Source organism: Phyllopteryx taeniolatus, chromosome 2 (assembly GCF_024500385.1).
Source record: "Phyllopteryx taeniolatus isolate TA_2022b chromosome 2, UOR_Ptae_1.2, whole genome shotgun sequence".
In the NCBI taxonomy this organism is placed as follows: domain Eukaryota; kingdom Metazoa; phylum Chordata; class Actinopteri; order Syngnathiformes; family Syngnathidae; genus Phyllopteryx; species Phyllopteryx taeniolatus.
Genome location: NC_084503.1, coordinates 3,712,847 through 3,732,204, shown reverse-complemented (window position 1 = coordinate 3,732,204; position 19,358 = coordinate 3,712,847). Strand labels below are relative to the sequence as shown.

The window sequence follows — 19,358 nt, the reverse complement described above, 5'->3', positions numbered from 1 at the left end:
TGTTTCAGTACTTTTTGCACAACTTTCAGTTCTCTCTAGTGTCAGTTTTCTGATATGTGCGGCTGCAGAGGACTGCATTCTTTTTTGGGGGGAGGGGTAACACGTTCGGCATCACGGCATGTAAATATTACACTGTTATTTAATGCAGGGTGGATTCCAACTTAAAATTGTCAGTAACCTCTCATGTAATATTATATACTGTAATAAGGCCTTGTTTGCCTTTTTTCAGTTCAAATGAACTGACAGGAATATGATGGATTTTTTTCTTGTCTCACACAGGAAGCCATTCAATCTAGAAATTGCCACTTGTTCTCTAACAAGGACCCGAACTGTAAAATTCTAATATTTTAGTAAGGTACAAATCGAGGCACGAATAAATTAAGACAAAGGGCATTTTTCATAAATGACCACAATTAATTGAAGTAGTTTTCAAAAACTAAAATGAGACAAAATGCAGATTCATATGAACTTTATTCAGATGTACGAGGACTGACTATTGGAGTCATTCAAAGGCAAGGAACAGGAGCACCCATGATAAAAGAGAGAGCAGTTTTGTGAAGACTCAAAATACTATCACAGGTGCTCCACAATTGAATTGTACTGTGCATCAACTGCAGATAACAAACAGCAACTCGAACAACAACTGACTACGTCATAGAACCTTGACGCATATTCTAAAACATTACATCTCGGTCTGCAAAACGGTGATCGTAGAATGTGAGTGGCTGATCAACCATTCGATCTGTGCCTGATTGAAAATGAAGATTAAAACGTATACTTGTTGACAAACAGGTAGGACCCAACAAATATGATCTCAGAAAGTGTAGAAAATATCTAAATGAAACTATTTGTTTTGATATAACATTTAGCACTGCAAAATGCAGACTATCTGTATCCATAGTTGAGCAACCAAGCCTTTCACGGCATTAAAAAAAACAAAGCCGACAAACTCCAATAATGGCCACAGTGACATAAATGCTCCTTTGCCAAAGAGCCTCCTGTTGGGACGGCAGTGTCAAAGGTCAGTCAGTACGTTACACAGAGGTGCCCTCTGCAGGAACGCTTGTTTTATTGTCATCGGGCTTCATGGCTGGGAAGAGCAAAACCTCCTGAGACAGAAAACACAAAAAACTGTTAGTAAGTCTTTTTACAAACAAAAACATCCAGTCAAGAAGGTTGATTAAGACCGGAGAGGTTATGTGGTTCTATTGATTGATTTAAGATCCAGGGGTTATGTGGTTCTTGACTTCAGTGCATTCTAGAAGACGTTACCTTGATGTTATTGGAGTCAGTGAGGAACATGGTGAGGCGGTCGATGCCCATTCCCCATCCGGCCGTTGGTGGGAGACCATATTCCAGTGCCGTGCAGAACGTCTCGTCGATCCACATGGCTTCGTCGTCCCCCTCGGCCTTGGCCTGAAAAATATTGTTAACATTTTTTGTCAAGATACTGACCACGAGTAGAGCTCCGTTTCCAGCAGTTTAGTGTAAAATGTTTAAGGCAGGGGTATCCAATGTGTTTCCTCCAAGGGCCGCATACAGAAAAATGGATAGATGCGAGGGCCACTTTGAAATTCAAACTTTTGTACACAATAAAAAATAGGATTGCACTGTATTGTACGTTTAAAAAATAAATAAATAAACAACATACAGTAATAAAAGAAATCCGGTATATGCGTAAACTACTTCCACATTCGGCAAATTATGTACTTCCGCCTCGTTCCGGAGAATGAGGAAGGTGACCGTTTCAAAGCACTCGTTGGAAGTTTGTCTACTATGGTTTTCTTTAAACAAGATGTCACCACAGAGCCACCAAAGATGACAAAAGACGGTGTTTGGTCTTTGTTGAGGTTTGCGTGCATGATATAGTTGTATAAATAACGCTTGGCTTCTAACGTCATCGATACTAGTTACGTTCATTAGCAAAGGATACGCAAGAGATCAGGTATTCCGTGTTCTGCGTTGGTCACGTGATGTTCAACATATAGCGGGATTAATTGTGCGCCGATTTCTGGTGTGCATGTGATTTCCAACCTTTGTGGAGCCAAGGAACATATTTCACAATTGAAAAATGTCACGGCGCACCAACAAACAAAAATGTCACAAAAAGTGGATATATTAATTACTGCATTTACTTCCTGCCATCCAATAGAAGACCATTCATTTGTTCTGTCTGTCACTATGCCTCACTGTCATAAATAGATGAACAAAGATACATTATTTATTGTAAATATAATTTTTGGAGCAGTGAAGTACATCAGTATATACAGTAAATGAACAGGTCATTTAAATAGACACATTCCTCCATCTTGTGATCGGCCCCAAAAATCGGGATCGTGTAAAGCCGACTGCCTACACGTGTTTCAGCACCATTTATGTTCAAATAGCCATCTGCGTGTGCGTTTGAACTCTTCAACTTATCCAAACAGTATCGATTTTTGGACCGTGTGATACCTAACCACCAAAACATTATATTGAGAAAGAAAGACTACAGAGTCTTGTAATAAATTGGAACACCCCATTTGTTTACAATGTTGTGTGCCTCATCTTTGTAGACGTTATTGACCGGGCAAACGTTCCAAACTGCGATCTAAAAACAGAGACGTACCGTAGTACAAAGTTCATTACACACCTTGGCTTGCTGCTCAAAAAGCTCCCTCTGTCGAATGGGGTCATTCAACTCCGTGTAGGCGTTGCAGATTTCTTTCTTCATCACAAAGAGCTCAAAGCGCTCCGTTAGGCCTTTCTCTGTTCGATGCCTAATAGAAAGGATTGTCAGGGAGACGCATTTCCAAATGGATCACGGACGGATTTGAGACATGGGATGTTCGAATCACCATTTTGCTAAGGGGCTCATGATCTGTGGGTGATCACAGATGAATGTTGGGTTGATGCAGGTGACCTCCAGGAAATCTCCCACAAGCTGAGAAATACAGCGCTTCGAGTAAGTGCCCTAATACTACATATGGAAATACAGTAAAGTAAATATAGCACCTTGTCAAGGAGACGAGCAGTTGTTCTGGGGGGAGGACATTCAACTCCCTTCTGGGCACACAGGTCATCAAAGAATTTACGGGTCTCTGAAGCGAAAACGGGAAGGAAGGCGCAACGTCTGGATAATTACTGTGCCAATCAAAACAACTACCACAACGAATCTCAAAAACAGAAAATGCCAGTCCTCAGACTCTGTCATAATCTTACCGTCACTGTCGTAACTGTCAGTGGGAGGAAATTTGACTCCCATCAGCTTCTCAAGGTCGTGTGTCATGCTCACTCTTCTAAATGGTAGTGTGAAGTCAATCTCATAGGCTTGTCCTTCTGGACCATCAGGGTGGTAGGTTACCTTGTGTCCTCCGGTGATGTGCTTCACCATCCCTGGAAGAAAAACACAATACAGATGATGTCATACAGAATCAGAATCCTGCTCCAATCTAGAACACATTGACAGGTTAATAACAAGTTAAGCTGACAAGTGAAATAAACACACTAACAAGTTATATTCATAAGGATGTGGCATGTGGTTCCTTTTTCCTTACTATGTATTTTAACAACACATGCATGTTCATTCTTGGCTCTTAGAACAGTTTTTTTCTAGGCTATACGTATGTTTTGCGTCACATTCTCTAAGTTCATTAAAAATGATGAACATGATTATTATATGCTGTCGGTTTGTGTTTAGCAAGCTTTCCTATGACACCAACTTTTTGAAAATAGTATAAAGAGTAAGAAAGTTATTACAGTGTTGGAACCATAATTGTGACAACCTCCGCACATTGGCTGACATGCGTCAGACAGACATCCTTTGTCCAATGTACTCATACGCTGCAAATTGGTATAGCCATACATATTTATTTAAATGAGAATAATTGTGGCTAATCTAATAATTTTACTCCTTTTATGGCACCCTCTTAGGCTGGAATTCCACTTCATGATGCAAGTAACACAATTTCAACTTTTCTTGGCTCCGAAGTGGTACAATTTGGATCTGCATCACATGACGGGACATACCCGACAGAAGTTTCTCTGTTACGTCCATCAAGTCGTGGTAATCTGCATACGCCATGTAGAATTCACAGGTGGTGAACTCCGGGTTGTGAGTGAGATCGATGCCTTCATTCCTGAACTGACGGCCGATCTCATACACTCGATCTATCCCGCCAACAACAAGCATCTACAGGTAGAACACACAGTGTAGAATGAAGAATATCTAAAACCCACTGAACGCTATGAGGGTACAAGCAACGGAAACTAAGAATTTGATTGCAAACCCATGACGTATCCAGTTGAAAATGTACCAAAATATTGTACATTACCTTGTGGTAAAGCTCAGGAGCAATCCTCATGTACAGGTTCATGTCCAGCTCATTGTGGTAAGTTACAAATGGACGGGCCACTGCTCCACCAGGAATGATGTTCATCATCGGGGTCTCAATCTTAAAAAGACAGCAAACATGACTTGGGATGCAATTGCGTTCATACAATATAACACAGATAATAAATAAGTGCAAAGGAATGAATAAAAGAAGCATATTTTATAGGTCGTGATTAGTGACCTCTAACCTCTTACCTCTAAAAATCCTAGTTGGTCCAGGAAGCTGCGCAAGTATGTGATGATTTTGGATCGCGTTATAAACTTCTGCCTCACGTAGTCATTAAGGATGAGATCCAAGTAGCGCTGACGGAATCGCGTTTCCTTTGAGAGAACCACGAGAATAATCATAATAATTGAGTTATGAGCCATCACTTAATTGAACATGACAAACAGTCAAACACGGACATGCAAAATGAAAACACTCGCAGGGAGCATGGAGCAGATGCGAAACGCCGAACTAACAGCGCCGAAAGCGGCCGACCCGAGCTGGGGGTCAGACGTCACTCACTAACCTTAACTCTCTTCAAGGCACACATCACACAAAATACTACAAAGTGTGTGCGTGTGCGGCTCTTAGCCTAAAGTACACTTTATATAATCAGTTTTCTTCTTTACATTCTCTATTATGTTTAATTATGGTTATGTTTTACAATACAGTGCAGGGGTGCACGATATTGGAAAAAAATTACATTAGGATTATTATTATTATTTTTTAAACCTGAGATATATATTGCGATGTGAAATAATACAGGATTAGCGTTGGGAAAGTTCAGTTCATCGTCCCAAAAATTAAGTTCATAATTCAAAATTTTGTACCAAGTTCGCCGGTCCAAAATCGACCAAGGTCATAGTTTTTTTTCTTTGTTTGTTTGTTTATTTTTTAATACTGGCATTTCATTTGCCCACTGTTGCCACCAATTCAGTCCACACTAGCAGCCACTTGCAGCTTTCACCCTACAATCTCAAAAACTTGTTGCTTGTGCGATGATAACAGAGTGTCTTAATAGCTCAGCGTGCTTATAGTGGCCTTTATTACCTTGTCTTTGAGCCCAAAGTGGAGGTGAGGCAGCATGTGGAGACAAGGGGAAAGCAGAGTCATTTCGATGGGTATGATGGACAGCTCCCCCTTTTTAGTCTTCCCGGGGTTTCCGCGGACACCGATGATGTCGCCGCGCCTGAGCTTGTTGTTGATGGCGACGAAGTCTTCCTCAGACTTGTAGTTCCTGACAGGGAGAGGAAAACTGAAGGTGGAATCATCTCATTTCTGAAGTCCATCAAGAGGTTTGAGCATCCATGACTTGGCCTTATGTTATTTTTACACATCTGATCCCCAGAGTACAATAAACTTTGTGTGTATAATTCTTGAAAAGAATTGCCGCTGTGATCTTTGTTGATATTTCAGCATTGGCCAATCAATAACAATACATACAGATAATATTCAGGCACAAAGGATTAATGATAATGTTTTTTTCTAAATTTTACAGTACCTGGAGTTTGCCATAACTTGCAACTTGGTGCCTTCGCCTCGCATGTCATAAAAGAGCAGCTTGGCACCAGATGCCCTCTTGGCGTGGACGCGGCCTGCCAATCGCAAGACAAGAGGAAAAAAAATACATTTCAAAAAAGCTCCTCGTTAACATCCTCTACACCAGGGGTGCCCAAACCTTTTTGCCCCAAGATCTACTTTTCAAGCAGCCAACCTCCTGCAAGCTACCTTTTTTTTGGGGGGGTGGGGGCCGCGACCATGTCCCCGGTTTGGGAGCGCAGAGCGCTACCAGTGAGCTAAGATTCTGGGCCGCCGACACAGCTCAGCACCAAGGTATGTTGATGTGCCTTGCATCACCGCATGAGCCAATCTTTCACAACACACCACAACGTATATTTCAGTCTCGTTTGCCGTGGTGCTGCTCAGCAATGATGCCGGCTTTCGCGAAAGCAGTCAAAGCAGATACCCTAGCCCAGGCATCCACAATCCATTCACGTATGGTGGCGTAACTCGCTCGGCGCTGCCTCCCAGTCTTAGTAAAGGTGTGTTCGCCGTCTGTCATCCATCGCTCCCACGCAACTTCACTTTGAACGCCCTGTTTACACCGATATCCAGCGGTTGGAGTTCGCTGGCAGTTGCTGCGCCAGGGTAGTCTTTGCGCGGATGGCGCCATTTCCTAAAACGAAAGCACCAAGACGGACCTCCTTGAAAGTGTTCGATCTTCATGTCTTGTGCGATCGTTATTGCCGTCAGTCGAATGGTGACTGTTGAGACGCTTCTCTCGCGGCTGCTCTATTCCCATTCACAACCGCGTGAACTGACAGCGATAACGATGCTTCGGTGACGGCTTTCGCTTTTGAAGTATGTTGTGTGAAATACAACTGCTGTCCGGACAACTGGGATTTTAGTTCCTTCACCTTTCTTTCTCAGCTCGCTTTTTGGCGGGAAGTCAGTGTCGTATTTTCCACAAACAGTCCTGAAATGTCGCTCCACATTTCCCTTCTTTGGTAATGCGATGGCAGACTGGCAGATGAGCCGTACGCATTTCGAAAATGTCATCGTGAAAAAATACTCCTCCTCCCATTCCATATGAAAGTGGTAAGTTTTTGTCTTACTTTGTCTTACTTGGTCCAGCTCCCCCACTAATTTTTATACCCTGTCTTAAGTTTAAGAGAAAACACCGACAGATAAAAATTGGAGCTAACTCACTGACTAGCTTGTTATTTTTGACACACTTAGCGCCATTGTTTGCGCATCTGCAGATACCGTTGAGCGCCGTTGTTTGCGTATGTGCGTGACCTAAGTCTCAGAAAAATTGAGATGTCATCGATTGGCTGCCCTGTATATCAATCAAGCGATGGGCTGGATGATAGGCTGACGTTTATTTTTTTAATGTCATGCGATCTACCAATCTTCGCGATCGACGCATCGAGCACCCCTGTTCGACATAATCCAATAATTTCTAAAGGATTGACGCATTATAATACCTGACACATTGAGAACATCTGTTAAGTGGTCCCCCGGCTGTAGATGATTGTACTTCTCAATGAACTCTGTGAGCGACAAGTCGACGTGATACTTGTGTGGATACGGGTCCTCAGCGGTGCCCTTGAGTTCCTGAATGGCCTGGGTGCGAATCTTGTAGTATTGCTGCATTCAAAAGCAACCAATGTAAGCAGCGTTCCACAAAAGAAGGCTAAAGTCCAATGTTCGTACAAGAATCTCACATTCGGGTCGAGCGTCTCCTCATCCAAGGCGGCGCTGTCCGAGGCTGCGCAGTTATTGGATTCGTTCTTCTGCTGCAGCTGTTCTTTGACCTTGGCTTCTTTCTCCACAGCCTTTTTCTCCGCCTTTTGTCTCCTCTTCAGCTCACTGAGAAGACATGAAGAATACAAGCGTGTTATTGGTTAGGTGACATGAGAACAGTGATTCCCTACAAGAATTCATTTAGAATTGCCATGCTCTTCCACTAGTAGTTTAACTGCCGAGTATAGTTGCGTTCACTGCCACTTTAGTACAGCGTGCGTATCTCAAGGGACCAATGTATCGCTTAACATTTTGTGAGTAATGTATACTTTGTGTCATTTGTTTTGTGGTGTGCCGTGAAATTTTAATACTGTACTGGTAAAATACGTGCCTTGGTTCATTAAAAAAAAATTGGGAAACACTGCACTACTCCACTTATCGTCGCAAATATCCGAAACAACGTACATTAAAACACAACTGACTAATCCAGACAATAGAAAGGAACCCACATGAACGCTGGTGACAAAAGGTTGGTTGTTTTTCTCTCTCGAGGGAAAGGAAAAGCCACCAACCTTTTGCCACCTCTCCAACGGTTCCCGTAAATTTGGGCAGCCACTGCAGCTGTGCAGGGATGCGCATGTTTAAACCACCGTCCCCTGACTTCAAAAGCTTGGCACAGCTGCTGCCTGACTGCCCTGACCAGGCACAGCATGCTGAGCCACCAGTCAGAGGAGCAATCTGGGAAAAGAGATAAATACTGAAGATACAAACAAGGCGTACAGCAAACAGAGTGAGGACCATCTGTCTTAAGCGTACTACACCAGTGAGTCTCAAAGTAGTATTATGCGGGCTCTCTTTAGTGGTACGCGAAAAATCACTGAATACCCAAATGGCATAATCTTACATCAGCTTCAACTTTTTTTTTAATCCTGTACAGTACATTTGTTAAGTACAGTTCAGATGTGTTTAACTTTTAAGTAAAATACATTTACATTTAACATCCATCCATCCATTTTCTGAGCCGCTTCTCCTCACTAGGGTCGCGGGCGTGCTGGAGCCCATCCCAGCCGTCGTCGGGCAGGAGGCGGGGCACACCCCGAACTGGTCGCCAGCCAATCGCAGGGCACATAGAAACAAACAACCATTCGCACTCACAGTCATGCCTACGGGCAATTTAGAGTCTCCAATTAATGCATGTTTTTGGGATGTGGGAGGAAAACGGAGTGCCCGGAGAAAACCCACGCAGGCACGGGGAGAACATGCAAACTCCACACAGGCGGGGCTGGGGATTGAACCCGGGTCCTCAGAACTGCGAGGCTGACGCTCTAACCAGTTGGCCACCGTGCCGCCTACATTTAACATTTTAGAACAAAATTGTTGGTAAAAGTTTTATTTAATATATTTGGAATATGTTTTAATAGAATCATTATTTGGGTTTTTTTTAGGCACGGATTGACAAACTGCATAATATTACAGTGGCTTAACTGTACTTAAACATTAATTAGTTTTAGGGACCATAGATGCCTTTATCATAGATGTCAATTTTACCAAATTATTTACCATTTACAACATGTTTTGTTGTTGTGGAACTCAAATAAAGTTATGCTTTTTGCACCTCACACAGATTAGGGTAGATACAGTCATCATAATAGTTCATATTTCCTGCAATATTTCCATGCATTAAAAAAGCAATGAAATAATAAAAAACAAGCCAAAAAATAGTCATCCCAATGTCCTTCAACCTTTGAGTTGTGTATTTCTTTCAAATAAGTAGCCATTATTATGATTTTTTTTTAAACCGTCAAGTGACATCACAACCACATGATAGCGGCTCATATTAAAAAACAAAAACAAACAAACCCCCCCAAAAGACAGGAACTATTGATTAGTAACTACCCTAAGGAAATATATAATGCAAACACTTACACTGGTCGTTAACGGGTTGAGTCCCTCGTTAATTTTGGACAGAAATTACTGAGCAAAATATCCAAAAGTCGACATTATCAAGATCTGTTGACAAACAACGAAAACTGAAGGTACACAGTATTTCTTGTAAATCCATTATACACTACGTTGCGCACCCCAAAAAAATCCAATTCTTTTTTAATTTTTTTAGATAGCTAGCACGTGCCGGTGAGTGTTGCTAGCATACAAAAGGAAGGTCAGAAATAACTTTAGTAAAATACCAATATCATAATTCGATACTGTGTGGTCTTAGGTGCTACACGGCGCTCTTTGTGTTAAGTATTACATTAGCATTGCTCAAAGATTACAATATTCAACGAAAGCAAAATCCTAAATGTACCCAGTCGGCGTGTGGACCTTTCTTTTAGCACATTATGGATCTTGTAGTTTTATGTGGCCTCAAAAGAAACATTAGTGTGGTGTAATCGTAATTTTAAAAACTACATTTCCTACTGACACCAGAGGATGGAATTCTGGGAAATGTAGTCTACAAGGATGTCTCTCCTTACGACAAATTGGTTTCGCTATCGTCCTTAGCGCTGTTGCGTCTGCTACCATTACTTTGTATCTTTATGTAAGCTAAAATAGGCTTAACGAGAGGCACCGAACACACGCGTTATAAATAGAATAGAAGACGTATAAAACTCACTTTTTGCTCAGTTTATCGCCATCCATCGCTGTTACGTCAGCCATGCTGGTTTGGTGCGTTGCTCTCGGGATTTGCGCATGCGCACAAGGAAGTGACTGCGATCATGTCGTGGTGCGTTCAGAGACAGTCGGAATTTCCACAAACAATGAGTGCATCGTCAGTGTGTCACGTCAAACCACAAAAGCAAATGGAAAATTAGGGATATTGGTTACAGGACGTCAGGACGGTTTCAGAATCATGATCATTTGATGAACAAAAGACTAACTGTCATTCCCATGGAGGCTTGCCATGTAGCGCCTTTGAGGGATCACCGTCATCATGAAAATGTCGCAGAAACGTTTGAAGTCTCTGAAAAATGCATTTATTTCTTTTCATTTGATGTACATGATTTTCCTTCCTTCCGTTGTTCCTTTACTACTTCATCTTGGCTGATCGCTAATCAACAGGCCCAATAAGAGTTTAGATAAAAATATATATTACATATAGTCTACGTATATTTTATTTTCATAATCATATTTAATTAAACATTTTGCACGTGTCCATCCAGTCTTTATGGGAAAAATGCCTCTTTGAGAAACCCTGTGATGTCTTTAGTGACATTTTGAACAGGATTTAGTATTTTGTCAGTCTTCAATGGAGGGTGAAATAATGGTTAGCTGCAGAGTTATTTACACATATGTTTTGTAATTAGGTGGATGTTGGCAAGCTCAACATGTCCACTCTCCCATAGCAAAATATCTGTTGATATATAAAACTTTCTGAAATCTAAAAATAGAATTGTTATACAAGACAGTCAGCTTGCAAACATAATCATGTTGCCAAGTAAAATATAATATGCTGATATTAGCAAAAATGTCCACCCTGTTAGCAAGCTCGCATACTTTGCTTTTTGGATGTACATTGTCTACTTGCAGTCATATACATATCTATATAGATATATAAACAAAGGGTGAAATGGGGAAGTCTCAAAGGCACCTTACTGTGAACTGAAATCCACACCAAAATAATTTAAACTTTGATTTAATGGTATGAAACTCATATGAAGTTATCTTTTATATTTTTATTCCAAACTTGCACCAATATATTCAATAACAGTGCAATGAAACCATCAAATAAGAAGCTTTACAACAAATGTATCTACGTTGTACAGGTTTAATACAGGTAGCAGCAAGTTTACAGAAAATGAATCCCAACAAAGGCTGAACATACGGTTTTTGTTTTGTTTTGTTTTTTTAAGTGAATATAAGACAGTTGTTCACATGGTTTGAGACCAAAAATAAAATTTCACTTTCTCTTTCCCGGATTACAAAACATGAACTGGAGGAGTGCTTCAATTGCTCTGGGAGATGCGTTAAAGGTAGACATCGTCAGATAGAGAACAAATTATTCAAAAGCTTTTTTTCCCCCCAAACAATTAAAAATGAAATGAGACTAAGCACAAGCTTTTCACCCTCCCCAAGAATTAAAAATTAAATGTGATTAGTCTTTGCTGATTTTTCCTGGTCCCTCAAAGAATCGGACATCAAAAGCACCACTGCTCTGCGTAACACAGAGCCCAGAAAGTGCGGTTGGGAGGAGAAATTTCCATTGATTTTTATAGATTTTTTATTAACTTTACAAATCACTTACGGCAATCAAACAAAGCATCAGAGGAAAAAGTTCAACCAGCCTAAATAATGAGATGAAAAACTATTTTGGTTCCTTTGCATTAGTTAAAAACTGAGCGGCTATATAGAAAAATATATATTCAAAAACTTAACGGATCTACATTTACAGTTTCGCTGCATAGCAGTTTCAGAAAATATGTGCATCCATGTCCACACAAATGCATTGGCTACTTCAGTACAAATGGGCTAGATGCATGACAGACATTTCATAACATAATTCATCTATCCCGTCCCTGCTGTAGAGCATTAGCACATTTAAAGCGTCTTGCATGCACCGTCGCAACATCGAGAAGCGAGCGCAGTGTTAAAAAAAGCAAAATTTGCCTATTACATGCACATTTACGATACAATATCTAGCAGTGGTGCCTTGAGATACCAGTTGAATTCCTTCTGTGACCACGCTTGTAACTGAAAGAACTTGTAGCTCAATGAATCTTTTCCCACCAAAATAAATGGAAAAGGCCATTAATCCGTTCCAGTCCCCAAACAGAAAAATTGTTGTAATATGTATTTTAAGGAGGAAAAATAGCCATTTCGGCCATTGTGCTGCTCTTTCTGGTGTGCCCACCTTGGACCAGTATAAGACAGACAGATGTATATACAGCGCTCGTATCTCAAGCCTGTGCTCACAAGTCAATGCAGGAAAAAAATAAAATAAAATTGAAAAAAACAACCCAACAATGGCTTGTATAAATAGTCACTCGTATCTCAAGGCACCAGTGTATTTGAAGTTCTATTTTGAAGAGAGCATACATTTTTGAGCAAACTGTAAGTAGTCAACCTGGTCAAATAAACAGCTTGTTCTATTGAGAAAGGAAAAAAAAAAAATGTATCAAAGATCTTCAATCATTTCTCCCTTATATAAAAATATGTACCTACCCAGTGTGCGTTCAATGCATCTTAATATTGAGATGCTCGCAACCATTCTGTACAATCACAATAAGTATTCACGCAACTCTGACATGTATCGGTTTGTGTTTGTCATAATACTGAAAGTTGTTCCTATTTCAAACGATAATTGTGAAGTTTGGTGCCATTGGCTCCAAAGATCATGGAGTGTTAATTTTCTCTCTCTCCAAAATTCACCAGAATGTAGTTATACACAGGCATGTATGTGCATTTTTTGGTAAGAAGGCGCCCCCCCCCCCCCCCCCAAAACCCCCACTTCTGTTTCAGTAAATGGTTCCAATTGAGGATCAGCAGACGTGGGCGCCAAACCACAATGATTACCATCGGTCACAGTTCGAAAGATCTAAATCCAACTACACGTTTGAGGGTGACACACAAATAAATACATATGCCAAACTATTGTACTAAACCGATAACAAAAGGCTTACCGGAGAGATACACAAAACAAACGCAAGGATAAATATGAAACACTTAAGAGATCTTCAGTTTCACAATTTGAAAGAGAACCAATGACACGTAGCTGTCAGGTGTCCTTCTGGAGTAACGTCCGACTGAAAACAGCTCTGCTCAAATCAGCACACCGTCACACCATTAATCACATTAGTCTAGGTTACACTGTACCAATTACTTCTACTGAATACATCGTCCAAATAGCCTTTTTTTGCAGGTGGATAATTACAACTGTGTTGGTAACACTACATTTAAAAAAAAAAAAAAAAAAAAAAAAAAAGGTCATACATTTACCTTTTGTTTAGTATTTTGTCAGAGACCAGCCCCTGAAACGTTTTAAAACCAAAAAAACAGCAGAATGAAAAAGGCCGGACACAAAACAAAGACAGGAAATGTGTTGCTACAGTATTTTGATTTTTTACAAATATTGAACGAGAAAGACTGAAAAAGAAATATGTACGCAAACAGGCCATAAAACTGGCCCGCCATCAGGATTTTATAAATAGCCAGTCCACACTAGCAAACTAATTACCCAAGAATGAATCAAGAATGTTAATACACACAAAGTGTACTTTATCATTCAATAAATCTATTACATTTGTAAAGTTTGAAGGGGTAAAATACCCATATCAGGATTTGACCCCTGACCACCACGTAGCTCCGCCCCTGATGTGGCTGTGTTTAGGATTAACCGATCACATTCAAATTCACGGTTTTTATTTTTATTCTTTTTAGCTTTGGTCTAATTTTTTTATATCACAAAACCTGGCATTTTTATGTGCACCTTTTTTTTTTTTTTTTTTTTTTTTTTTCATATCCACTGTATGTAAAACATTTTTAGGGGGAGTGAAACACTGGCTCAGGTATCAATAATTATTATAATTAATTTTGCAGCTCAATAGAGTAGCCAGTGTTAAGATACGCTAAGATGGCTGGCACAAGGACAGTTTTATCCACTTCCATATTTTGAACTTTTCTCATAAAAAGCAACGCATGCTTTTCTCAGGGTGAGCATGCAAAACGGAACAGGTTGGAGTGTTGAATTTTCACCCAGTAGCTTGCGTGTGAACCCACACAGATTGTACCTAAAGCTGTAGCTATGAAAAATTGGATACCAAAATGACTGAGCGCATGAATTCTCAAAACCCTTTTTAGCAGGGACAGCTAAGCAAGCGGTCCGTCCTGGCAAAGGAAAAGCTTCCGAACCGCAACGACACTACAATCCTCGGTTATGCGTACCTGACGCAGAGTGAGTCCATTAATGTGACTCCAAAGGACAAATGACACAATATTAAACTAGTTTACATTCGGTGTTATTTGTACTAATCGGTAGACATAGTCTAATACAAGTAATTCTCTCTACTACATCATTTGAAACACTTTTGCTTCAAATGTTCAACTTCAGTGCTACCTTTTGCTAATAATGTTACATTTTGAGATGTGACAGTAGTACAGCTAACAAAGGAATCCCACGAGAACGTTATTTCGCTCAGTAATTTTCCCCGTCTTAAAAACACAGGTGCGGTAATTTAATCAAAATAACTCAAGAGTTTATTTTTTACTTAGATCACCTGTGTACCCCACTAGACATCTTACAGATGATTTGTTTGCATGTTTTCCAATATGCAAATAAATTAAAGCCCAGCTAAGAGTGCATTTGATAGACTTAATTTCATCAACCCTGTGACAAAAATCAAGCCATCAATGGATAAAAACTGAAGGATTGACATTATATGGCCCATGTTGAGATCTCAAGTACTGTTATAAAGACACAAATGTGTCAACAATGTCATTCTGTATTATTGTATATGATCTTGTTAATTTCTTTGCCTCATCTCCTTTGACCTCTCCATACACTTTCTATACCATTTTCAAGCAGACTCCCACCAGATTACATTCATTCCGCACTCTCTTCAAACTTCCCTTTCGCTTCAATCTCGCCTCCCCGGGAAAAAAAATGAAAGGGAAAAACATTTGACACTCCTACATACAGACATCGACTGTTGCCGGTAATCTAGATATTTTCACTCTAGTTCACTTTGAAGGCGATTGTCTTTTTTTTCCTCTAAATACTGAGCACAAAAGAAGATCAAATCAAATCTCAATTGGGAAGAACACAATTTGTTGCTCAGTCACATGGACAAACCTCCAATTATATTTTGACCCCTCGTGTACATTTGATAACATCATACAGACAAAAAATGAAAGCGGAATCCATGAACTTCTCTGAAAATTAGTATGAACGACTTATGCTGCTGCCCGGCTCTTGCAGGCAACTGACGAGCAGGTCATTAATCTTTTCCATATTCTGCGAGACATTCAAGCCGTTCTGTGCCGTCACTGACTGTGACAGTGACTGGCTGAGCAGCGACTGCATGCGGGCCTCACTCTCTCTTTGGTTCTGACCAGACTGGCTGATGGCTATAATCTGATCCGACAGCGTGTTTCCTGGTGCGTTCATCAGCTGACCACATTCTGCAGAAGTGGAGAAAAACAAAAGTTAATAGAGTTGTTTTTTTTTTTTGTTTGTTTGTTTTTTAAACAGACTTGCTCACACTCTACTATCAATACATGCTTTTGAAATGAAGTCAGTCTTCCGCAATAACCGAGCAAAGTAACCATTCATTGTCTCAACGTAAGTCAAAAGGTATACAAAGTATAGTAACACTTATGAAATGCTTCATTTCGATCAACACAGCACGTTTTATGTTTAAGAAGCAGTCTATTTTGAATGCTTATTAAACCTGTGTCTTTGCTGACCAAGAGATTGTGGCTGGGGCAAGAAGGTGTGCCCCGCTGAGACTGCCGCCACCGTAACCCAATCCCAGATACGAGCATGAAAATGGATGAAATGTATCACTATGGAGGACATCCAGTATTTTGGGCTCTTTCTTCTTGGCACGAGGCTTTTTAGTAGAAGAGGAAGACCAGCTTCCTTTACACAAAAAAAAAAAAAGTGGCAGTTTGTCTCCTTGCTTGCAACTAGGGATGGTACGGTACTCGGTTCGTTATGGTCTGCACATGACCCAAGGGACAATAATTGACCGTGGTTTTTCGTTTTTTCGCCTCCGTCCATCTCCCACCCCCCACACACTGCTGCTCTCTTTGTTCATAGCCTCATCACTTCCCGCTTGGATTATTGCAACTATTGCAATTATCATTAAAATGACCCAACCAGTTGGAACAATGCTCGCGAAAGATTTGCAGCCCTTTTCTGTGGTCCAACAGGTGTAGTTTGGTAACTTGATGAAAACACTCGACTCATGTTATCATGCTCCCGTGAACATTTCAGACACATTTTAATTCCCAACCCAAGTGTCGATTGGTCATGCTTGCAGAGTGGGGTGCAGACATGACCAATCAATCCACGCTTTATACAACTGTACTACTGTACTGTCACATGGACAGTATATACAACCCCAATTCCAATGAAGTTGTGACATTGTGTTAAACAAATAAAAACAGAACACAATGATTTGCAAATCATGTTCAACCTATATTTACTTTATAAATACACTACAAAGACAAGATATTTAATGTTCAAACTGATAAACTTTATTGTTTTTAGAAAATAATCATTCACTTAGAATTTTATGGCTGCAACACATTCCAAAAAAGCTGGGACAGGTGGTAAGAAAGACTGAAAAAGTTGAGGAATGCTCATCAAACACCTGTTTGGAACATCCCGCAGGTGAACAGGCTAATTGGGAACAGGTGTGTGCCATGATTGAGTATAAAAGGAGCTTCCCTGAATTGCTCAGTCATTCACAAGCAAAGATTGGGTGAGGTTCACCTCTTTGTGAACAAGTGGGTGAGAAAATAGTCCAACGGTTTAAGGACAATGTTCCTCAACGTACAATTGCAAGGAATTTAGGGATTTCATCATCTACGGTCCATAATATCATCAAAAGGTTCAGAGAATCTGGAGAAATCGCTGCATGTAAGCGGCAAGGCCGAAAACCAACATTGAATGTCAGTGACCTTCGATCCCTCAGGCGGCACTGCATCAAAAACCGACATCAATGTGTAAAGGATATCACCACATGGTCTCAGGAACACTTCAGAAAACCAATGTCAGTAAACACAGTTCGGCGCTACATCCGTAGGTGCAACTTCAAACTCTACTATGCAACGCAAAAGCCATTTATCAACACCACCCGGAAACACCGCCGGCTTCCCTGGACCTGAGCTCATCTAAGATGGACTGATGCAAAGTGGAAAAGGCTTCTGTGGTCCGACGAGTCCACATTTCAAATTGTTTTTGGAAATTGTGGATGTCGTGTCCTCCGGGGCAAAGAGGAAAAGAACCATCCGGACTGTTATGGATGCAAAGTTCAAAAGCCAGCATCTGTGATGATATGGGGCTGTGTTGGTATGGCATGGGTAACTTACACATCTGTGAAGGCACCATTAATGCTGAAAGGTACACACAGGTTTTGGAGAAACATATGCTGCCATCCAAGCAACGTCTTTTTCATGGACGCCCCTGTTTATTTCAGCAAGACATTGCCAAACCACATTCTGGACGTGTTACAACAGCGTGGCTTCATATTAAGAGTGTGGGTACTAGACTGGGCTGCCTGCAGTCCAGACCTGTCTCCCATTGAAAATGTGTGGCGCATTATGAAGCATAAAATACGACAACGGAGACCCCGGACTGTTGAACAGCTGAAGCTGAACATCAAGCAAGAACGGGAAAGAATTCCACCTACAGAGCTTCAACAATTAGTGTCCTCAGTTCCCAAATGTTTACTGAATGTTGTTAAAAGAAAAGGTGATGTAACGCAGTGGTAAACGTGACCCTGTCCCAGCTTTTTCGGATTTTGTTGCAGCCATAAAATTCTAAGTTCATGATTATTTGCTAAAAACAATAAAGTTTATCAGTTTGAACATTAAATATCTTGTCTTTGTAGTGTATTCAATTAAATATAGGTCAAACATGATTTACAAATCATTGTATTCTGTTTTTATTTATTTATTTTATTTACACATCTCAACTTTAGTGGAATTGGGGTTGTAATTAGTCACGGAATAAGGGGTAGTTTATCATTTGAAATATTTGTTTATTTAACAGCTAACTTGAAATAAGTTAGACTAAAAAATGTGTTCTTTTGCTGACAAGCAAAATAATGACTATTTTGAGAGACACCAAAAAAAGTTGTTCTCTACCAAAAATGTACTGAACTGTGGCCCAAAAACCGAGTTATAGACCGTACCATGGGTTATCAGTACTGTCCCATTCTTTCTTGCCACCAATGACAAAAACTAGTATGGATACCTTGTACTTTAACAACTTCAAATAAAAATAGTATGTGCCAAACTGAATTAACTGTACTGCTTGGTGGAGAAAAGGCTTTACTTTAAGGAAGTTGTTAAACCCTTTTGAATGAAGGGATGAACCTTTAGATATTTATGACTAAAGTTAATCTTAAATTCATTAGACTTTATGCCGATCTGATCGGCGTTATCGGTATTGGCCGATCATTAGCATTTTATGCTGATCGGCTTTCATGTCATAAGTCAATGACATCATCGATCGGCTCCGCACAAGACATTTAACGCCGCGTCTTCGTCGCGTATCAGAATCAGATCAGATTCTCAGACAAACAACACGTAAGTTATTTGCAGTCTGTGCACCACTGAAGTACGTCGTGGGGAACGTCATCTAAATGCTTCAACACAACAAATTTGATCGAGCACCTGAAGAATGTACATGAGGAGCATGCCGCGTTCAAGCAACGCAGCGTGGGGGGAAAAAAAAAAAAAAAAAAAAAAAAAGTCTTACGGACTCGAACTCTGGACAACACCAGTCCATGTAGCTGGGACAGTGAGAAAGTTAGAGTAAGCATGTCATTAACAGTTGTTTATTAAAGTAATTTAATTGCAATAAAGTAATTTAATTACAGTAAGTTAGTACCCATTATTTCTGTCATGTAATGTTGATTGGACATAAACCTAAGTCAGTGGCTACTCCTTGAATGCCCCCTAGAGGACATTGGTGTTTTAACTTTTGTCTAAAATGCTAGAGAATAATTTGAGCTGGGACGGCCGGGCTCCAGTTCTTTGGATGAACGCTCATATTTGTTTGGCAAAGTTTTAAGGCGGATGCCCTTC

The 19,358-nt window shown here is 40.4% G+C and overlaps 2 protein-coding genes across 5 annotated transcripts in view; both read right to left on the bottom strand.

The window, feature by feature from the left end:
- Positions 1-452: 452 nt before the first annotated feature.
- kars1 (lysyl-tRNA synthetase 1) lies at positions 453-10,329 on the bottom strand. 2 transcript variants are annotated; one of them, XM_061754276.1, is made up of 15 exons: positions 10,219-10,315; positions 8,177-8,342; positions 7,586-7,730; positions 7,346-7,508; positions 5,860-5,953; positions 5,409-5,595; positions 4,568-4,693; positions 4,314-4,433; positions 4,009-4,171; positions 3,202-3,375; positions 2,995-3,080; positions 2,838-2,923; positions 2,633-2,759; positions 1,273-1,416; positions 453-1,109 (listed from the first exon to the last, which is right to left on the bottom strand). In XM_061754276.1, exons 2-15 carry the CDS (start codon positions 8,314-8,316, stop codon positions 1,035-1,037), a joined length of 1,830 nt encoding a protein of 609 aa, XP_061610260.1. In that variant the 5' UTR covers positions 8,317-8,342; positions 10,219-10,315; the 3' UTR covers positions 453-1,034. The 2 variants fall into 2 exon arrangements, with proteins under 2 accessions (XP_061610260.1, XP_061610270.1); XM_061754286.1 differs by lacking the exon at positions 8,177-8,342 and having other exon boundaries at positions 10,219-10,329.
- Positions 10,330-11,354: 1,025 nt separating this feature from the next.
- Positions 11,355-19,358, bottom strand: part of nfat5b (nuclear factor of activated T cells 5b) — a 47,470-nt gene continuing 39,466 nt past the window's right edge. For all 3 annotated transcript variants that reach the window (XM_061754264.1, XM_061754248.1, XM_061754256.1), the window contains one exon: positions 11,355-15,719. In XM_061754264.1, coding sequence (XP_061610248.1) covers positions 15,478-15,719 — 242 coding nt within the window. In that variant the 3' untranslated portion in view covers positions 11,355-15,477. The remainder of the gene's footprint in view (positions 15,720-19,358) is intronic.